Here is a 19,301-nt window from a genome sequence, read left to right as displayed (position 1 = left end):
GTCATACGATACCCCCAACCTCGTTACTTTTTTCCTTGCCACAAAAATGGTGGGGCTCAGACAGGAACTGCTACTTCTTCCTGGATCTTGAAGTGAGAAGGCACATGAATCCCAATTACAGATGACTCATTGCTGACAGTATAAAACGTGAGTGAGAAATAAACTATTGTTGTTGTAAAATGAATGAGATTTTGAGGGTGGTTTGTTACTGCAGCAGGGCTTAGCACAAGCTGACTATTACATCTGGGTATTGTTGTGCTTTTTAAAAAATATTGATTCCCACACTATCAAATCATTCTCAACCTAAAATGTTATACTTAGCTAAGCTAGCAACTAAACATGAGGATAGAATAAAGCCATTTTTAGGCAGGCATAAATATTGTCTTGAAAATTTACCTCTCATGCACTCTTTCTTGAGAAGATATCGAAAAAATATATCTCATTAAGCAAATTAAACAAATAATCAGAAGAGGAAGAATGCATGGGATTCAGGAAAATGGGAAATCCAGTATGAAGAGGAGCAAAGGAAACTACCAGGGTAATAATGAAGAAGGATGGCAAGATGATAACTGTATACCAATCACGTAAGAGCAAATAAGAAAACTCCAGGAAAGATTTCTTCAAAAATATGAAATTGATAGAACACTTAATGTGTTAAACATGTTGGGTAGAGATTTACCACTGAATGAGAGGCTCAAGGGTCTTTTTCAAAAAAATATTTTATTTATTTATTTATTTATTTATTTATTTATTTATGAGGGAGAGAGAGCACAAGTGGGGGTGGGGGGATGGGAGGAGGGAGAAGGACAAGCAGACTCCAAGCTGAGCATGGAGCCTGATGTGGGGCTCAATCCCATGACCCTGAGATCATGACCTGAACTGAAATCAAGAGTCTGATGCCCAACTGACTAAGCCACACAGGCGCCCCTCAAGATTTATTCTTAATTAAAACACACACACACACACACACACACACACACACACACACCACACACACACAGAACAGACAAATCAGCAAAGGAAAAAAAAAAAGGAAAATAATTATTAACTCCAGGGAAGGAAAACATGGTGTATAGGAAAATAAAAGCAATCATGGTTTAGCTGTGGAGTGTGTTGCTTGGTCATAATATAAACACAGAATACTGTAACCAAAATCATAATACAAGTATATTGGGAGATGGTGTGAACAGGAGGATTATAATGTATGTCTGTACTTGGGGTGAGGCAGTGGTCAAAGGCAGCTAATCTCTCATAGCAGGGAGCTGACTGATGATATCTAAAACTGAAAAATTAAGCAAAAATAAATGTATGTTATTTAGAGATATATAGGTAAATTCATAGAACATCATTTGAAGAGTTGAAAAGTGTTGCTTTTGGGGAATCCAAAAAGGGAGAAGGTCAGAATGCTGTTTTTTGTAAGAAGCCCTGTAGAAAGAAATAATTTGGAGCTTTGCACTACATGCAGGTATAATCTGATATAAACAAACGCTGATTAAAAAAATCCATTTTCAAATAAAAGGATTATAATTTGGAAGGTGATATCAGGTAGTTCAGGAGAAAACAGAACATTTTCTCTCTCCAGATGTTTCCCTATCTTATTTTATTTTTGTAAGTCAAAACAGTACTCTCAGACTGGTGGGTTGCCTGCTAAATTTCTGCCCTTCACTCAGCTCAAGCTTCAATGTTAAGTTCCTAAAAGTTTTATGCCATAATTTTCTCAGACAAGAGCAAAAATGTCTATGATGAAAAACCAAAACACAAGACAAAGAACAAAAACAAACGGAAATATGTCACAAATCAGATTGAAAATACAGCGTCTATTAGTCTCCTGAGGCTCTTTATCAAAACACAGGATCTTGGAACCTGAGCGTATTGGAAATCCAGAATCCCTGCTGCTCCTTCTCTTTCTTTTGGACTCATTTTTTCCCTTTGCTTCTACTGTGTTACTGACCAGCAGGGGCTGGGATGGTGGTGCGTCCCTCCTGCCCAGCTATTCAAGCCATAGCTGGGCTGCATACTGAATGACAAATTAAAAATCAGCATTCTTGAAATTAATTCTGACCATTGGAAGCAGGGTTCCCTCTGGAGGCTGCATGTGTGTATATGAATGTGCACAGGAGCTTGCTGGAAGGCAACTGGCAGGGTTTGAATAAAACCTTTTGTGTTTATGCCTGGATCAACTTTTTACAAAACACCTATTTAAAAGCTACTCCTTGGGCGCCTGGGTGGCTCAGTTGGTTAAGCGACTGCCTTCGGCTCAGGTCATGATCCTGGAGTCCCAGGATCGAGTCCCGCATCGGGCTCCCTGCTCAGCAGGGAGTCTGCTTCTCCCTCTGACCCTCCCCCCTCTCATGTGCTCTCTCTCTCAAATAAATAAATAAAATCTTTAAAAAAATAAAAAATAAAAAATAAAAAAATAAAAGCTACTCCTTGCTTTCCAAGCTTTGAAAATCCCATAGATTATCACTTAGATAAGCAGAGAGTGTCTTAAATGATTCCATCTGCAAGTGGATTGAACACACTCACATTCAGACACACAACATTCGCCACAGACACACATTCAAGTAAAATAAGAAAACCTCGGGTCTCCTTCCAATGACCTACAGCCTCAAAAGTCTTAAAATAAGGTTCTACGGGAAAAATAATAATAAAGTTCCATGAACAAGCTTTGAGCAATCTTTCTAAAAATTTTTTTGCAAAAGACCTTGCGTCTCTCCAAAAAAACATGGTTGAAAATACTGGGAGCAAAATTTTTCTCCGGGGTGCCTGGGTGGCTCAGTCGGTTAAGCATCTGCCTTCAGCTCAGGGCATGATCCCGGGGTCCTGGGATCGAGCCTGGCCTCAGGCTCCCTGCTCAGCTGGGAGTCTGCCTTTCCCTCTGCCTCTGCCCTTCCCCCTGCTTGTGCTCTCTCTCTCTCTCAAATAAATAAATAAAATCTTAAAAATAAAAAAAATAGGTTTTTCTCAGGCACTCCTCTGAAAGTCCACGGACTGAAATGGCAAATCACTATCATAATCCGTTTCCTGAAAGTGACTCCATCTAAAAAGTAAGTGTTGTATCGTGAGTCTTGAATTTCTGACATTTCTCTGAGAGAACAGCCAACATGAAAAACTTTTGCAATTAAACTTGACAGAAACACGGGACTACAATTTTTGAGCTGGTGGGAAGCATCGGGATCATTCAGAAGCTCCTCGTGGAAGAGGTGAGAACACAGGAGGCCTGAGAAGGTCGGGTCCTGCAGCTGCTTGGCTGCCGGCTTCTAGGACACTCGAGTGACTCGGCTGACCGTAGGACACACTGCCCAGAGTGAGAGGCCATTTGACGGGAGGACAGAAAATGCCTGACAGCAGAATAATCTGCAGTTCTGACAGAAAACTTTGTTTTTACCTGGAGTACAGAAGAACTCTGCCTTGTTTATCCCAGTAAAATTCTATCACCAAAGAGGGTAGCAGGTATAGAAAGCAATCTGCAAACTTTGCTTAAAGAGTGAGCTAAGCTTATGTCCTTGTTTGCCTTGTTTAGAAAGGCACAGATTACAAGATGTTTGTTGCTCATTGGGGGATGTTCATGAGGAGAAGGGTGAAGGGAGATTTGAATGTACACCTGAACTGAGTCAGAGATCCTCAGACACCCAAGGCTCCCTCAGGTGCCACTCTTCTAAGGTAACTTTTCACTAGCATAAATTGAAGGAAATGAAAGGATGTTTATGCCCAGAGACCATTTTTTCTGGTCTTCGGGATCTTTTTGCCAATGTTTTTGCCTTTTTTTCTCACCCATTTTTACCTAGTGCAATATAAAACAAGTGTAAGAATTTTAAATGCACAAATATCTTTACAACTGAGCCAGATAATCTTGGGAGCACAGACTATGTTCTGGGTAGGGATGATACAGGTACACATTCGAACATAAATCTTTTAAACCTATATGAATGTAATCAATGAAACAATCTCTTCCAATTCCTTCCTTTTTGACTTCATTTTAGAATCTCAAATCTCATCTCATAGGCTCTTTATTTGCGAATACTATATTCGCTTCTGAGTAACCTAAATAATTACAGCGTATATATATTTCCAGAAAGCATAGCCCATGGCGGAACTGATGAAAATCAGGTGGACCCAGGCAGAGCCTTCCCTCCCCCTTCAGTGATTCTCTGGGGGCTGGAGCTAGTTCCATGTATGGTCAATATCCAATGCTGTTTATGATAGATAGAACCCCACATCCGGCTCCCTGCTCAGCAGGGAGTCTGCTTCTCCCTCTCCCTCTGCCGCTCCGCTTGCTCCTTCTCTCTCTCTCAAATAAGTAAATAAAATCTTAAAAAAAGAGAGAACATGATGGAGAGTGTATCATCTCAAAACCACAGCCAAAAAAACAAATTCTAGAAAAACCAGGTTATGTCAAAATGGGCGGAAAAAAACCTCATAGATTTGCTTTTCTTTTGAGCCAGCTGATCTCCTTGGAGAACTAGTGACCAGCAACATGGACTCCAGCTGCATTCTCTATGCTTCTCTTGCTTGGTCCCTCAAAAGGCATCCTTGGCATCATCGTCAATGCTTGTCTCCTCATTTATTAGGTAACATTCTGTGGACAAAGAGAGTATTAGGGATAGAAAACAATCTTCAAACTTTGCCCAAAGAGAGAGCCAAAATGATATCCACCTCTTCTTCCACTTAGAACTTTCTTCTTTTCTCTGTTCCTTTGTTTCCTTCTGTCCTGTAGTCTAATGCCACTCTTCCACATTGGACAAAAACCATTCTTTTTTTTTTTTACTTGTTTTTTTTTAAGATTTTATTTATTTATCTGACACAGAGAGAGAGAGCACAAGTAAGGGGAGCATCAGGCAGGGGCGAGCCCGATGTAGGGCTCGATCCCAGGACCCCGGGATCATGACCTGAGCCGAAGGCAGACGCTTAATGACTGAGCCACCCAGGTGTCCCGACAAAAACCATTCTTTATGTCAACCACTAAGCCCAGGGACTTTAGAGACTTTGCACCTGACAACCATAGGAATTATATGCTCACCTGTCCTGGCACACAGCTGTCTGCTTCCCCCTCATCAGTTGAGCCTCCAATCAAGGCCAGCATATCCTGAGAAGAGTTGAACACACATCCACGAGAACAGCTCCTAGAATGTGGCTCCGTGCCTTTTTTTCTTTAGCAGTTCAAGTATATTTATCCTTTCCCCTTAGGAGAAGCATCCTGTCTTCTGGCTTCCCATCAATGACGACATCCGCCTCCAGCCACTATGGAGCTGCAAGACATGTCCTCATTGCCAGGTGATTATTTCTCCTAAACATAGTAGAATCATTAACATCTTCCTAAACCTAATTACAGTTCAATTCCTAGGTAATCTATTACATTGGACATACACTCCAATTCAAAGTGATTTCAAAGGTGCAGTCACGTCACAGTTCCCATCGTGGTATCCTTTCCTTCTAATATTTTTTAACATGACAAGTGACATTTTCCCATTCACATTTATTTCAAATGTGTTAGGTATTCTATGGAGATAGGTAGGTATGTAGAAAGGTAGATAAACAAAAGTCCATGCATCCTTCCCTACTGAACTACAACTCTTAGGATATTCCTAACTTTGTTTTTCTGCCACTAACTTCCCTACTTCTTTGGATAGTTCATAACAGAAGGGTAGGCATGGTGCTCCTAATGAGTCAGAAATGGGTTTTATTTAAAACTCTAATTCATGGCTTTGTATTTTGGGGTCTTTTGAATGAAAATAGGTAGCCTAATTTGCACATTCTTTCAGTGCTTTCTGTGTGTCTCTGCTCTTCCTTCGCGTTCTGCTGAATATGCACCTCAGAAAGAATTCAAGGCTTCCTTGGCATGATTTTGATGAATAGGAACCTATGAGGCTTAATAAGAGGCAGCAAAATGGACAGGCACCTAAGGGGAAAAACAGGTCTGTGTTGATGGATGTCTTTCCCAGGGGAACTGGGGCACTGCTGAGATGCAGTTTTTCCAGCAAGTGGTAAAACGGAGAGATAATTCAAGGCAACACATGCAAGGCAGGATGTGCGATGTGTTTTCTCAGCAGCAACGAGTGTGCAGAAAGAATCAGATAAGCAGCTGCTTTGCAGGGTGCCAAAGGGACAGACAGCAGAGAAGAAATATGCCAGCCCAGAAAGGACGGCATGGAATGGAAACGTGCAAATTACCCTTATCAAGTCAAGTGATGTTCCGAGGTGAGCTTTATCTACTCATTTATTATTGTACTAAACTCCTACCAGGACATTAAGTTTTGGTGTTTCAGTTTCTTTTTTAATAGAAAAAAACCCAGCGTTTTCTAATCTTTATGTTCAGAGGAATCAAAACCTGCAAGATATTATAGCAACTGTTTTCTTATAAAATTAAAAGAGATCCCCCACAGAAGATGACATCTTGACTGACAGCATCAGCTGAGTTAATGGGTGGGGGTGCTGTTGTTGCCTGTGGCAGATCTGTCCATGGAGTTGTCCATCTCCCCACTGACTTGTTTGACTAACCCTTTTGGAAGATAGAAACGCAACTTTTTTTGAAGAGTTATTTCTTTTTTTGTCCACCCTGTTCTGCCAATTTCTTTTATCTTTCATTTTATCTCTGACAAAGATTGAAAACTTCCTAAGTTTGTTTGGGTTTGAGTGCCAAGGGTCGTGTATTACACACGTCTTTGTATTCTGCTGCTTTGACATCCAGGACCTTGCTGACCCTGGAGGGTCTGTCCCTTCCAGGGCTAGCCAGTTCCTGGAGATAGTAACTGACTTGGCTGTGAGCCCACCTTTCCTATGCAAATTAACCAACCCAAAGTTCACACCCCCAGTGACCTCCTCTATCAGACTTTCACTGTCAGGGCCACTGTCCACCTGCCTTCATCCCCCAGGGCCAGCGAAGAGACACCCAATCTCCTATGGCCCAGACAGAGCCTGCTGAAATTATCCAAATCTAAGCCCTATCAGACCCGTTTCTTCCCACAGAAATGACAGTAAAGACTCTTGCTCACATTTTCCCCTCATTGCCTCCTTACAGAACCTGGTACTTTCCTGTGTGGCCCCCTTATGGGGTGAGGAAGCTGTTAGGAACTGTGAATAACAAATGATCTTTTCAGTGGCAATCCTCTGCTGATCTGTTGGCCTCACCATCTCTGAATAATAATAAAACCTGTATTTTAAAACAGGCTGTTGTGGATGTCTTTGAATTTCATATTTGTCATAAGTGACAATGAAAATGAGAAGGATCTTTGTTAGTTACAGGTAGCCTTCCCCACTTCTCTCCATATAAAAGAATCTCTTGCAATGGAACCCACTTTCCAAAACTGACTGCTCCAAAAGCTAACTTGCATCTACTATGTAGAATCTCCTGAAGAAATAAAATACCAGTGGACCCCTCCCACCACCACCCCCACCCCCCCCGCCCACTACAATTTTCCTTCATTTTGATCTGCAGTCCTACCAACAGCAAAAAAAATAAGGGAGCACAGGTGCAAGAAGAAAAGCCACTATGGAAGACTAGGTCGGGTATATTAGAGGCAAGCACATCCTAAAAATCAACCAGCGTAACTGTAGCTATAGGTGCTTCATCCTGAGGGGCGAAATCCTTCATAATCTGCATGCATTATGCATGAGGAACAGGGAACAAAGAATACGCTGCCTACAATAGTTATTTCTACTCACCACCTCCCCACCCCCTCTCTGGAACAGTGTCTACATACCTAATGTGAAGCTTGTCCAGTTACCATGGGAACCAGAGATTTGGGAGGTGTGCATACATGGATGGTAAATTTTAATCACTTTCTCAGAAGGTAGCATATATTGATAGAGTTGTTTTGCCTAAAGGAGAGTACTCCTTTAAAATATAAACAATACCACAATAGATCAAATTCATACTTTAGGCTCTTGATTTTTTTATCTGCTGCTTTCACTTTTATTGAGTTATTTTATAAAACAGGCATTCTAGATTCTGTGGATTCAAATTAGAAAGGAATGTGGTCCCTGACCTCAAAGGGCTCACAGTTCTTGAGTTCTACATATGTATACTATCACTCACAGTTATGGTTACAGTCACCCTTTTATGAAAAATACCTACTGGGCAGGATAGAACAGTGCTGAGCATCTTCAGGAAAAGATTCAGAGGATAATTCAAAGAGATTGGATCTTCAAAGATAAGGGGAGGTTGTTATTGTAGGGGAGGAAAATTTTTTTTGGTTGGTCTATTAATCAAATTGATATAAGACAGATCAATAGGAGAAAAACAAGTTTAATTATGTGCATATAGGAGACCCATAAAAAATATGAGACCAAAGAACAAGTTGGACAATTGAGGCTTACATGCCATCCTGAGCTAAGGAACTGGATAGGGGCCTGGGGCTTCAAAGGGGAGGAGGTAATTCACAGGGCAATAAGAAGAAGCAGATATTTGGTAATTAGATATTTGCCTGCCATATAGAAAGGCTTTCCAATAAAAAGTTATCTCTGGCCATAGCTCTCTTTCTGGGCCTGGCTACCTATCTAAATCATTTTTAAGTAGTTAAGGGAGAGGTAAAAGTTTTTCTTAAGACTGTTGGGTCTTGACTGTCTTTAACTCAAAATAATCCACATGCCAAAGTAGCATATATTGGGGTCATACATTTTGCACTCCTTCATTATGGACTGACTGGTGTCTCTCCCAATCTCTGGAGTTAGGGCCTTTAAGGAGGTAATTAAAATTAAATGAATTCATAAGATGAAACTATAATCTAATAAGACTGACGTCCTTATTAGAAGAGAAAGAAACACCATGAGGACACGTGCACAGAGGAAAAAACATGTATGGACACAGCAAAAAGGCAGTCATCTACAAACCCAAGAGAGACATCTGAGAAACCAGTGCTGCTGGCACCTGATCTTGGTCTTCCAGCCTCTAGAACTGTAAGAAAATTAATTTCTGTTGTTTGAGCCACTCAAACTATGCTGTTCTGTTTTGGCAGCCCTCAGAGACTAATACAGATGCTAATAGGCAAGGAAAGAGAAGTGGCCTTAGAGGATGTAGTGGTCAGACCTTAGAGAAAGGACAGCATTTTCAAAGGCATTAAGGAGCCTTTGAATTCAGGATCTGGTGAGAAGTTCAGTGAGGCAGGAGCTCAGGCGAACTGGAAAAAACTATAAATGAAAAATGTCTGCTGAAATGGCCAGGAAATGATCTTGAATCCTGAAATAAACAATTTGCAACTAATTGTGTTTGCAATAGGAAACCAACAGAAATCTTAAGGAACAGAGTGGAATGATTAAATTTTAATGGGTTCTTTTAGCAATATGGGGATGATATAATTGGCAGTAAGGTAGAATGCAATGTGAAGAGGGAGAATAGGAGACTGGAGGTATGTACAATATAAATCAGGTGAGAAATTATGGAGGCATAAAGGAAGCCAGAGGAGTGGGGGAAAGAGGTAAATTTACATTTGATTCTTGACTTTGAACTTGAGAATCATAAGTCATTCTAATTCTTCCTCTGGAGGTCATTTATTTTTCTCTTCTGACTATTCTTTCTGTTTAGGGTTTCATGATATTTAGGTAAAGGTTTCTTGTTTCTACTCCTTATGATCTTTAAGTTCTCTGAAACTGAGGATTGGAAGTTTTAATCAATTTTAAATACTCCAGACTTTCTCTCTTGGTCCCCCATTATTTCTCTCTCCTCCTTTTGGAGTTCAATTAGACATATAACAGACTTCTCTATATCTTTCACATCTCCTAATCTCTTTTTTATATATTCTTTTTTTCTGAGTTTCAGTCTTAAGAATTTCTTCAGAACTATTCTCCAAATCCCTAATTCTCTCTCTAGCAGTGTCTAATTTCCTGTTTAACCCTTTTTATTGAGGTTTTAATTTCAATTATATATTTACATTGTAAAGTTCTATTTGGTTCTTTTTGAAATCTACTTGGTAATTTTACAGTCTACTGCTTTTTATTCATATTTTTAATCCACTCATTTATGTCTTTAAATATGTAAAATACACTTATTTTATATAATTTATTATTTATATTTTTAAGATTTATTTATTTATTTGAGAGAGAGAGAGAGAGCATGGTGGGGGGAGGGGCAGAGGAAGGGGTAGAGAGAATCTCAAGCAGAATCCCCACCCAGTGCAGAGTTTGATGCAGGGCTCAATCTCACAACCCTGAGATCATGACCTGAGCCAAAATCAAGAGTCGGATGCTTAACTGACTGAATCACCCAGGTGCCCCTATATACTGTATTTGTTAAATTCAATATTTGGAGTCCCTGTTTTTTCTGGATTTTGATCATGTTGTTGGTGGTGGTAGTGTGTATTCTAGTACTTTTATAGGAGGAGAGTTGTTTTTATTTTTGTTTTTGTTTTAGCAGGAGGGTTATTCAGCATGATATTATGCTACCAGATATACAACCGAATAAGACACAATTTGTAACCATTTCCGAGGTTGAATTTATGGGCTTCGGAAACAAAATAAATGTGGGTTTTGGAATAAATAAAAGGATTGGGATTAGTCCCATGTTTTTGACCTGATATATTAATTAGTTTCCATGAATTAAGATTTAAGAAAATAATTCAGGGGAATGAAGAGTCCAGTTTTGATATGCAAATGTCCAATTGACAGTTAAAATTAGGGTTTCACTTCAGAATGGCGGTCAGAAATTTAACCATAGATTTATTTATTTGTTGGAGAGAGAGAGAGAGAGCCCAAGCAGGGGGAGCGAGAGGCTGAGGGAGTAGCAGGCTCCCTGCTAAGCAAGGAGCTGGATGCGGGACTCGATCCCAGGACCCTGGGATCATGACCTGAGCTGAAGGCATACGTTTAACGAATGAGCCACCCAGGCATCCCTAACCATAGATTTAATAGTAAACAAGATACAGTCAGTAGTTGAGCCCATGTAAGTTACCAGTATTGGTCAGGGAACCATTTAAAACAGGTGAAACAGAGATTAAGGAACAGAGTAGCAAGGACCAGAAGTGTAGGATAATAAACAGCAGAAGCAAAGGAGAATCAGGAATCGGTAAGAGTCCAGAGATCAACAAAGGACCAAACTTAAGTGCAGGAAACATTCAAAACAATCAAAAACTATAGAAATTGCAAATAGAATTAGAGCCAAATATTTATCATTGAATTTTGGTATCAACTTTATTTTCCTGAGTTCAAGGAGTTTGACAATCAAAAGCTGAAGAGAGAGTGATACTTTTTAAGGAAGATAGAGTCAAGAGAAGATTTTTGTAGTTGTTAAGTAGTTATTATTATTACTATCATTATTTTCTTTGGAGATTGCCCACATTCATAAGCAGTGAGAATTGGGCCAGTAAGGAAGGAGAAATGGGAGGTGCCTGGGAGAGAGCATGAGTGGCAGAGCAAAACCTGGGAGACTTTGTGGAAGACACAATGGAAGGAGCCATTGGACTATGAGAAACGGGCATCTCTTGCTGGGACACAGGAGGGGAAGGAGAAGAAGGGCCCCTGAGATGATTGTGAGAAAAGCTGGAAGTATTCCTTCTTGGTCACATTTGTTCCCCTCTGTGCAGGAAGTTACCTGCCCAAAGAAAGAACGGTGGAAGTAGATAGGAAACTTAAGAAGAGAAGGGAAAAACATGACTAGCCATCAGGGAAAGGAGAATTGACCGAAAAGAAGGAGAACAATCACTGAGTTGTGTCATGTGTTCTCAGACCTTAGCATGCATCAGAATCACCTGGAGAACCTGGCAGAACAGTTTGTTGGAACCCACCACAGAGATTCTAGCACAGTCACCCTGAAAGGGGTCTGAGAATGTACATTTCTAGACTGTTCCCAGTTGATACTGATGCTGATGGACTAAATAACACATTTTGAGAACCACTGTTATTGGAAAAAAAAAAAAAAAAGAGGAGGGGTGAAAAGAAAGTGTTTCCAACCTGGAAAATGTCTCTGCAGAATTTTTTAAAGTATGTAATTTTATCAGGTTTATATGGCAAAACTCCATGATATTTACATGTTTTATCGCATTTTCAGAACTCCCCGCCTTTGTTCAGGCTCTCTCCTTGGCCTGGAATGCCTTTTCCTCTGTAACCCCATATGATTCTATGCAGCCTTTTTTAACACCTGCTCAAATGCCACCTTCCCAGGAAGGACTGTTTCTGCATCTGTCCTTGCAATTATCTAAGCCCTGCTTTTTGCACCCACATAACATGCTTGCACCCAGATGTCATTCTGCCTAGTATTTTTGTTGTCCAGATGTCTGGCTCTCTACACCCCTAAGCTGTAAGCTCCCCGAGGACAGACTGTTCCATCACCTTCCCCCCTTTCCCTGCAATATTAAGTGCTATGTCTGGCATAGAAAGTTGCCCAATGTGATCTCTGGGACTGAGTAACAGGCATGCTACCCTATTAGGCTGCTTCACAGGCTTTGAAATAGCCAGCAGAACAGGCAGGGGGACATTAATTCAGAGAACATCAGAACAAACTTTTGCTTTAAATGATTTGCCTTCTCCCCCTTGACAGCAGCTCTTACTAAAATAACATTAGCTAAAAATATTTCTATGCCAAAAGTAATTATGATAATGTTTCTCTGCATTTATATAGTTCTTTTTATTCTCAAAACTCGTAGTCCACAGGCTTCAGCTCAGGAGGAAAGAAAAGCACTGAACTGGACTTGAACTTCTCATTCCTTCACTGGGCAACCTCTTTGTGTCCTAACTCATCCCGAAGGCATTAGTATTGCTCATGTCTGAGTCTGGGTTTGACGTCCTCACCCAACCTATTCGGGCATGGATTCAAAAGAGAAATTTCAATTAGTTTCCCTCAAAGGATTAAATGCTGTTGTCCCTCACTGGATGCTCTCATCTTTAACAGGTAATTAAGGTCCTAATGGGCTCATACAGTTTTTCAGTCTGTTCCAACCAATTAGGGTACTGAAGAAAAAGCAAAAAAAAAAAAAAAAAAAAAAAAAAAAACAGAAAAAAAGGAAAAGAAGAAGGAAATGGGAATCAGGAGGAAGAGGGTGTTTGCTATAAACCTTTTTCAGGGTGAAAGTTTCTATGTTGAAATGCTTGCCAGGGAGGTCTCAAACTTTATACCTTGGGTGCATTGCATCCAAGAGGACTCTCTGACCTCCTCACCATCAGTCTTGTTTTTTTTTTTTCCCTTTTCTTTTTTTTTTTTTTAAGATTTTATTTATTTATTTGACAGTGAGAGAGAGAGAGCACAAGCAGGGGCAGTGGCAGGCAAAGAGAGAAAGAGGCTCCCCACTGAGCAGGGAGCCTGATGTTGGGCTCCATCCCAGGACCACAAGATCGTGGCCTGAGCTGAAGGCAGTCACTTAATGACTGAGCCAGCCAGGCACCTCCAGTCTTGTTTTTCTGTTTCCAGACTCCAACAGGATGGATAGTGTTCATTGAGGTTCACATGCACACACACTTAAACACATCTATGCCTTTCACAACTGTGATATAATAATATATCTGTCCTCTGTCCTCAGACCCTGGAAAAAACCCTTGCAATTTCTAGAATGATTGGAGCATCTTTCTTAGGCCAGTGGTGACTCCTGGTGGGCCCCTAGATAGCTTCAAGAGGGGCCTTGTGATTAGGGGATTGGAACTTCCGGCCAGCCCTACCTCTAGGGAGGAAAGGGGGTTAGAAATCAATCACATAATCAATGATTTAATGAACCCCAATAAAATCTCTGGACACCAGAACTCAGAGGAGCTTCTTGATTGGTGAACATGCTGATGCCTTAGGAGGGTAATATACCCCAATTCCACAGGGAGAGCACATGGAAGGTAATGATTCCAATTCCAGTTCCAGGGTGTGTGCCGGTGGGGGGGGTCCCACACCAAGCAATTCTCTGACACCAGCTGGATGTCCTACAGCTCAATTCAATTCTGACACTATTTACCTGGAAGTAACGTCAGACTCGAGAGGTTAAGGGCTCAGTCCAAAAAGTCTGCACTCCCCTTCAGAGATCAATCACAAGCAAGTCTAGGTTATTTGTGCTTCTGATGGACTGGCTCTAAGTCAGAGGTTCCCATGACCCCCGAGTTGAGTTTGGTTAATTTGCTAGAGGTGGCTCATAAAAATCAAGAAAATTATTTATTTAACTAGATTGCTGGGTTATTGTAAAAGGATAAAATTCAGGAACAGCCAGATGGAAGAGATGCACAGGGCATGTGGGAGGGAACCCAGAGCTCCTCTATACTGCCGGGGGGTGCCACTCTCCCCTAATCTCCACAGGTTCACCAACTGAAAGCTCTCCAAACCCTTTCCCTTAGAGTTTTTATGGAGGCTTCATTACATAGTCATGATTGATTAAATCATGGACTATTGGCAATCAGTTGAACCTCCAGTGCCTCTTTCCTCCCTAGAAGTCAGGGGGTGGGCCTGAAAATTCCAACCCTGTGCTCACACCATTGGTTCCCCTAGCTACCAGATTCCGTTACCTAGGTGCTTTCCTGACATAAGATACCTTTATCACTCTTGTTAACAGGTGATTCCAAAGGTTTTAGGAGGTCTGTGCCACAAAGAGGGAAAAAGTCAAATATATATTATTATAAATCATAATATCACAGAAGGTCTGATTCCCTGACCATCCCAGACTTCACCCTATGTGTATCCTTTATAAAAACAAACAAACAAACAAAAAACTGTAATAGTAAGTAGAGCACTTCCTGAGAGTTTTGTGAGTCATTCTAGAGAATTATCAAACATAAGGTGGTTGTAGGTAGCCCTGAATTTATACCCAGTCAGCCAGAAGTATAGGTGGGCCTGGGGGCTTGTAGCTGACATCTAAGGTGAGGACGGTCTTGTCCGAGTCCTTCCCTTGTGGAGTCTGCACTGACTCCAAGTGACCGGCATCAGACGTGGACTGCCGTAAGTCCAGTCTGGGTTGAAACAGAGCAACGACACAGTGAAATCTGGCTAACTTCTTCAAGCTCACTCGCATCTCTGCAGCGGGGGACAAGGCTATTGCCAGGCATTCTGAGGGGAGTGATGCCCATTTGTGCTATGCTGCACAGCCTAGAACAGTTAGAAGCTGAAAAAAATCAGAATAAAAGTCCTGCTCCCTATAAGTCACAGTGCTCACAAATCATCAGACAATTCTTTGAGAGCCTCTTTCTTGCTCATTTTCTCACCCGCCAGCAGGGGGTTCTTAAAGTCCGCCCAGGGGACCACCTGCCTCACAGTCACCCAGAGCACTTACCGAAAACACAGCCTGGTGACGGGTATTAAAGAGGGCACGTTCTGCATGGAGCACTGGGTGTTATACGCAAACAATGAATCATGGATCACTACATCAAAAACTAATGATGTAATGTATGGTGATTAACATAACATAATAATAAAAAAATTTTTTTTTAAATAATAAAAAAAAAAGAAAAAAGAAAACACAGGTAACGAAGACCCAACCAAGAACTGCTGAATTTTAATGGGGGTGGGGGAGATGAGAAGAAATTAACTTTTTAAACAAGCTCTTGAGTAGACTCTTGTGTACACCAACTTTTGAAATCCTCTCTGTGTGCCTGATCATGTCAATAAGACTGTCAGGTAAAATAGTCCCCTTGCTTCTTCTATTAGCCCTAAACCATATTGTACCTTTTTTTCCTCTCTCTCTCTCTCTCTCTCTTTGGTCTGGGTCTTGGTTTTTAAATTTAATTTCAATTGTCCAAAATAACGAAATGTTGATGTGATTAGAGGATAGTCTGCCATTAAAGTAGAACCTATGCTTAGTGAAGTTTGTGGCTCCAGCTGACTGTTTCGGATTGTAAGCACATGCAGGCTTGGGGTGTAGAGCCAAAAGGGTAATAATTTAGGATGCAACCTCAAGGAACCACAAGAAATGTACTTAAGAACGGTACATCACAAAAGAGAGTACATGCATATCTGCCTAGCCTCAGCTTACAACTTTGCTTTTTGGTGAATTTCAAATGCAGGGAGAGGATGACATAGGAATGAAGTAATTTTGGTTCGGCCCCTGAACAATGTGAAGTTTAGGGGCACTAACAGCTGAAAATCCACAGATAGCTTTGATCCCCTAAAAACAAACTACTAATACCCTACTGTTGACCGAGAAGCCTTTCTGATAATACCAACAGTTGATTAACATGTATTTTGTATGTCATATGTATTATATACTGTATTCCTACAATAAAGTAAGCCAGAGAAAAGAATATATTATTAAGAACATCATAAGGGGGGCGCCTGGGTGGCTCAGTCGTTAAGCGTCTGCCTTCGGCTCAGGTCATGATCCCAGGGTCCTGGGATCGAGCCCCGTATCAGGCTCCCTGCTCTGTGGGAAGCCTGCTTCTCCCTCTCTCTCTCCCTCTCCCCCTGCTTGTGTTCCCTCTCTCACTGTGTCTCTCTCTGTCAAATAGATAAATAAAAAATCTTAAAAAAAAAAAAAAAGAACATCATAAGGAAGAAAAAAATACATTTACAGTCCTGTCCTGTATTTATTGAAAAAAATCTGTATATAAGTGGATGTGTGCAGTTCAAACCTGTGTTGTTCAAGAGTCAACTGTATTAGTTTATAAAATATACCTTAAGGCTGCAAACTTTGATGGGGGGTTAATGGGCTCTCAATCCAAAGGCACTGGGAAAGGGTCATCAGGAAGGGGAAAAGACAGAAAGTAAGAGGCTGGAGGAACAGAACAAACAAAAAGGAAAATAATTCGGGCTTTGGCATTTTCACAAACGTGCCCAGGCTGGCTTGTACGTGAGGCATAGAAGCAGTTAACCCTACGACTTGGTAAAAGGATATAAGAGAGAAAATTAGGAGAAACACTCCTGAAGCCAAATCACACGGGCACCTGGGCCTGCAGGACTCCCCAGGAAGGAGAGAAGGGTCAACGGTTGAGGTGAATGTCTGGGTCAGGGGCCAGGGGTGTGTCTAAGGTCCACAAAGTGCTTAAGGAGAGAAATTGGTGGCAAAAAAAAAAAAAAAAATCTGTATATTTGATTTCAAAAACACTCATTTTTGTCAAGGTCCTCTTTGAGTTTAGTATGTAGGTAAAGATGGGATAAGACAGCCCATTTACAGTTTTAATTAAAAAAAATTAAATTGAGGGGCGCCTGGGTGGCCCGGTCAGTTAAGTGTCTGCCTTTGGCTCAGGTCATGATCCCACGGTCCTGGGATCGAGCCCCGCGTCGGGCTCCCTGCTCAGCAGGGAGCCTGCTTCTCCCTCTCCCTCTGCTGCTCCCCCTGCTTGTGCTCTCTCTCAAATAAATAAATAAAATCTTTAAAAAAATTAAATTGAGGGGCGCCTGGGTGTCTCAGATGGTTAAGCATCTGCCTTCAGCTCAGGTCATGATCCCAGAGTCCTGGGATCGAGCCCCACATCAGGCTCCTGGCTCAGCAAGGAGCCTGCTTCTCCCTCTCCCTCTGCCTGTCTCCCTGCTCATGCTTTCTCTCTCTCTCTCTCTCTCTGTATCTCTGTGTCTCAAATGAATAAATAAAATCTTTAAAAAAAAAAATCAATTGAGTGAGATAATTACCACTACAAAGTCCTACAACAGATACGTGTGCTGTATGTGTCCCTCCCCATCCTGACTTACAGTCTTGTCCTTGTAGCTTGTGCACCATTTTTAAAGAATTCAAACCATATCAGGCATTCTTAATGAAATTGCTGGTTGGAGAGCCCCTGAGCAGGGAATGTGGTGTAAATCCTCAGGATGACCTGACCATCTTCTAAGGGTTTCTGGTATAGGTCCAGTGGCCTAACACAGCTCAACACCAGACAACTTTACAAATACTGTAGTAATTAGAGAGGGCAAGTGAGGGTACTGGTTGGGGAGCAGAGGAAGTAGAGAAATACAGTTGTCTCCCAACAATTAGAAAAATGATGATTGTTATAATATAGGTATATTTTTTGGGAGAGTACTCTAAAGTAAAAGCAAATGTTAAAGAAGAAAAAACTAAGATCCGACACTGATCTTTTTTTTTTAATTAACATTTGTATCTGTCCTATTATTCCTAATTATCCATGCTGTTGGGGCTGACACACTTATGTTGACACCAGTTTTACCCAGAGTTTTCTGTTGCCAATATCTCTACACCATGTTAACTCACAATCCCACCTGCCTCTATCTTATACTTAGGACATAAGACAAACACCAATGTGCTGGAAAGAGCATGAGCTAAGAATAATACATCAAGTCCCGACTCACAGTATGAGATGTGCCATAGTCTTGAAACCAAAACCTGATAAAAGCAATATTAAAAAGGAAAATGTATAGGCAAATCTAATCCCATGAACAGAGATGCAAAAATCCTAAAGAAAACATTGGCAGGTTGGATTTATCCCAAGAACGCAAGATCATTTAACATTCTAAAGCCAATTCTTAATAATATAATATCAGGTAAGAACTATTTTAGGAGTAGTAATAATATCAGATTAGAGCAGAAAAATCAAAGGACCATCAATAGATACAATATATTGGACAAGGCCAACCTCTGTTTGTAGCAGTACCAGGACAATGATCTACAAGCATCCTTGCAAGTGTATCAGATGCTATTGGTGCCCATGTGCCCTTGGCCTCACTTCAGCACACCCAGGGCAGACTTCTACTTGGCACCATCTCCCTAAGACTTTATTCTTGCTTCGTGACCCATAATGCAGGCCAGGGTGCCTGAGAAATCACCCCCTACTCCTTCCCTGTCAGCCTTCAACAAGAGCTCCCAGTTCCCTCCTTTCCCACTGTGGGTAACTCTAAGGAATGGGTTTTGTACTGACTCCCAGTAGTAGCTGGCTTTCTAAAGCACCTTTTATTGCTTTCCTTCTTTTTCTAACTCAGTGAGCACTCCCTTTATGGGGTGTCCAGAGATCATCTTCCAAATAAGCTATTGCATTCAAATCATTGTTTCAGAATCTGTTTCTGGGGCAAACCAACTAAGGCAGCAAGCTGGGGCTGGAAGAAAACTTCTTTAACTTGCGATAAGATATTTTGAAAAAAAAATCACAGCAAACATGCTACTCAATGGTGACATGTTGAACTTATTCCCTGTACTATCCAAAACAAGTCAACTGTGTCCACTGTTATGATTTCAGCTCAGGATCATAGTAAAGGTCTTAGTTCAGTGCAATAAAGCAAAGAAATAGTAAAAGGTATAAGAATTATAATAATTTGAAAGGATGAAAAGCTGTCATTTTTTGCAGATAACATGGTTGTGGAAAAAAGCAAATTATTTCAATTGTTAAAAGATTTTAGCAAGGTAGCTGGATGTAAAATCAATATATATTTTAAAAATCCATTATAAAAGCAATGCTCAGGAGGAAAAAAAAAAGGTCACAATGATGGTTTATGTCAAAGGGACACAGTAGCCAACTGAAAGAGCTCCCAATGG

At 41.0% G+C, this 19,301-nt stretch overlaps 1 protein-coding gene across 2 annotated transcripts in view; it reads left to right on the top strand.

Annotated features, from left to right (window-relative positions):
- The first annotated feature begins 5,807 nt into the window (after positions 1 to 5,807).
- LOC144381292 (uncharacterized) overlaps positions 5,808 to 19,301 on the top strand; it is a 34,213-nt gene continuing 20,719 nt past the window's right edge. For both annotated transcript variants that reach the window (XM_078068233.1, XM_078068232.1), the window contains exon 1: positions 5,808 to 6,198. In XM_078068233.1, coding sequence (XP_077924359.1) covers positions 5,964 to 6,198 — 235 coding nt within the window. In that variant the 5' untranslated portion in view covers positions 5,808 to 5,963. The remainder of the gene's footprint in view (positions 6,199 to 19,301) is intronic.

Source organism: Halichoerus grypus, chromosome 3 (genome assembly GCF_964656455.1).
Source record: "Halichoerus grypus chromosome 3, mHalGry1.hap1.1, whole genome shotgun sequence".
NCBI classification, from domain to species: domain Eukaryota; kingdom Metazoa; phylum Chordata; class Mammalia; order Carnivora; family Phocidae; genus Halichoerus; species Halichoerus grypus.
This window is presented reverse-complemented; position numbering and strand designations above follow the sequence as displayed.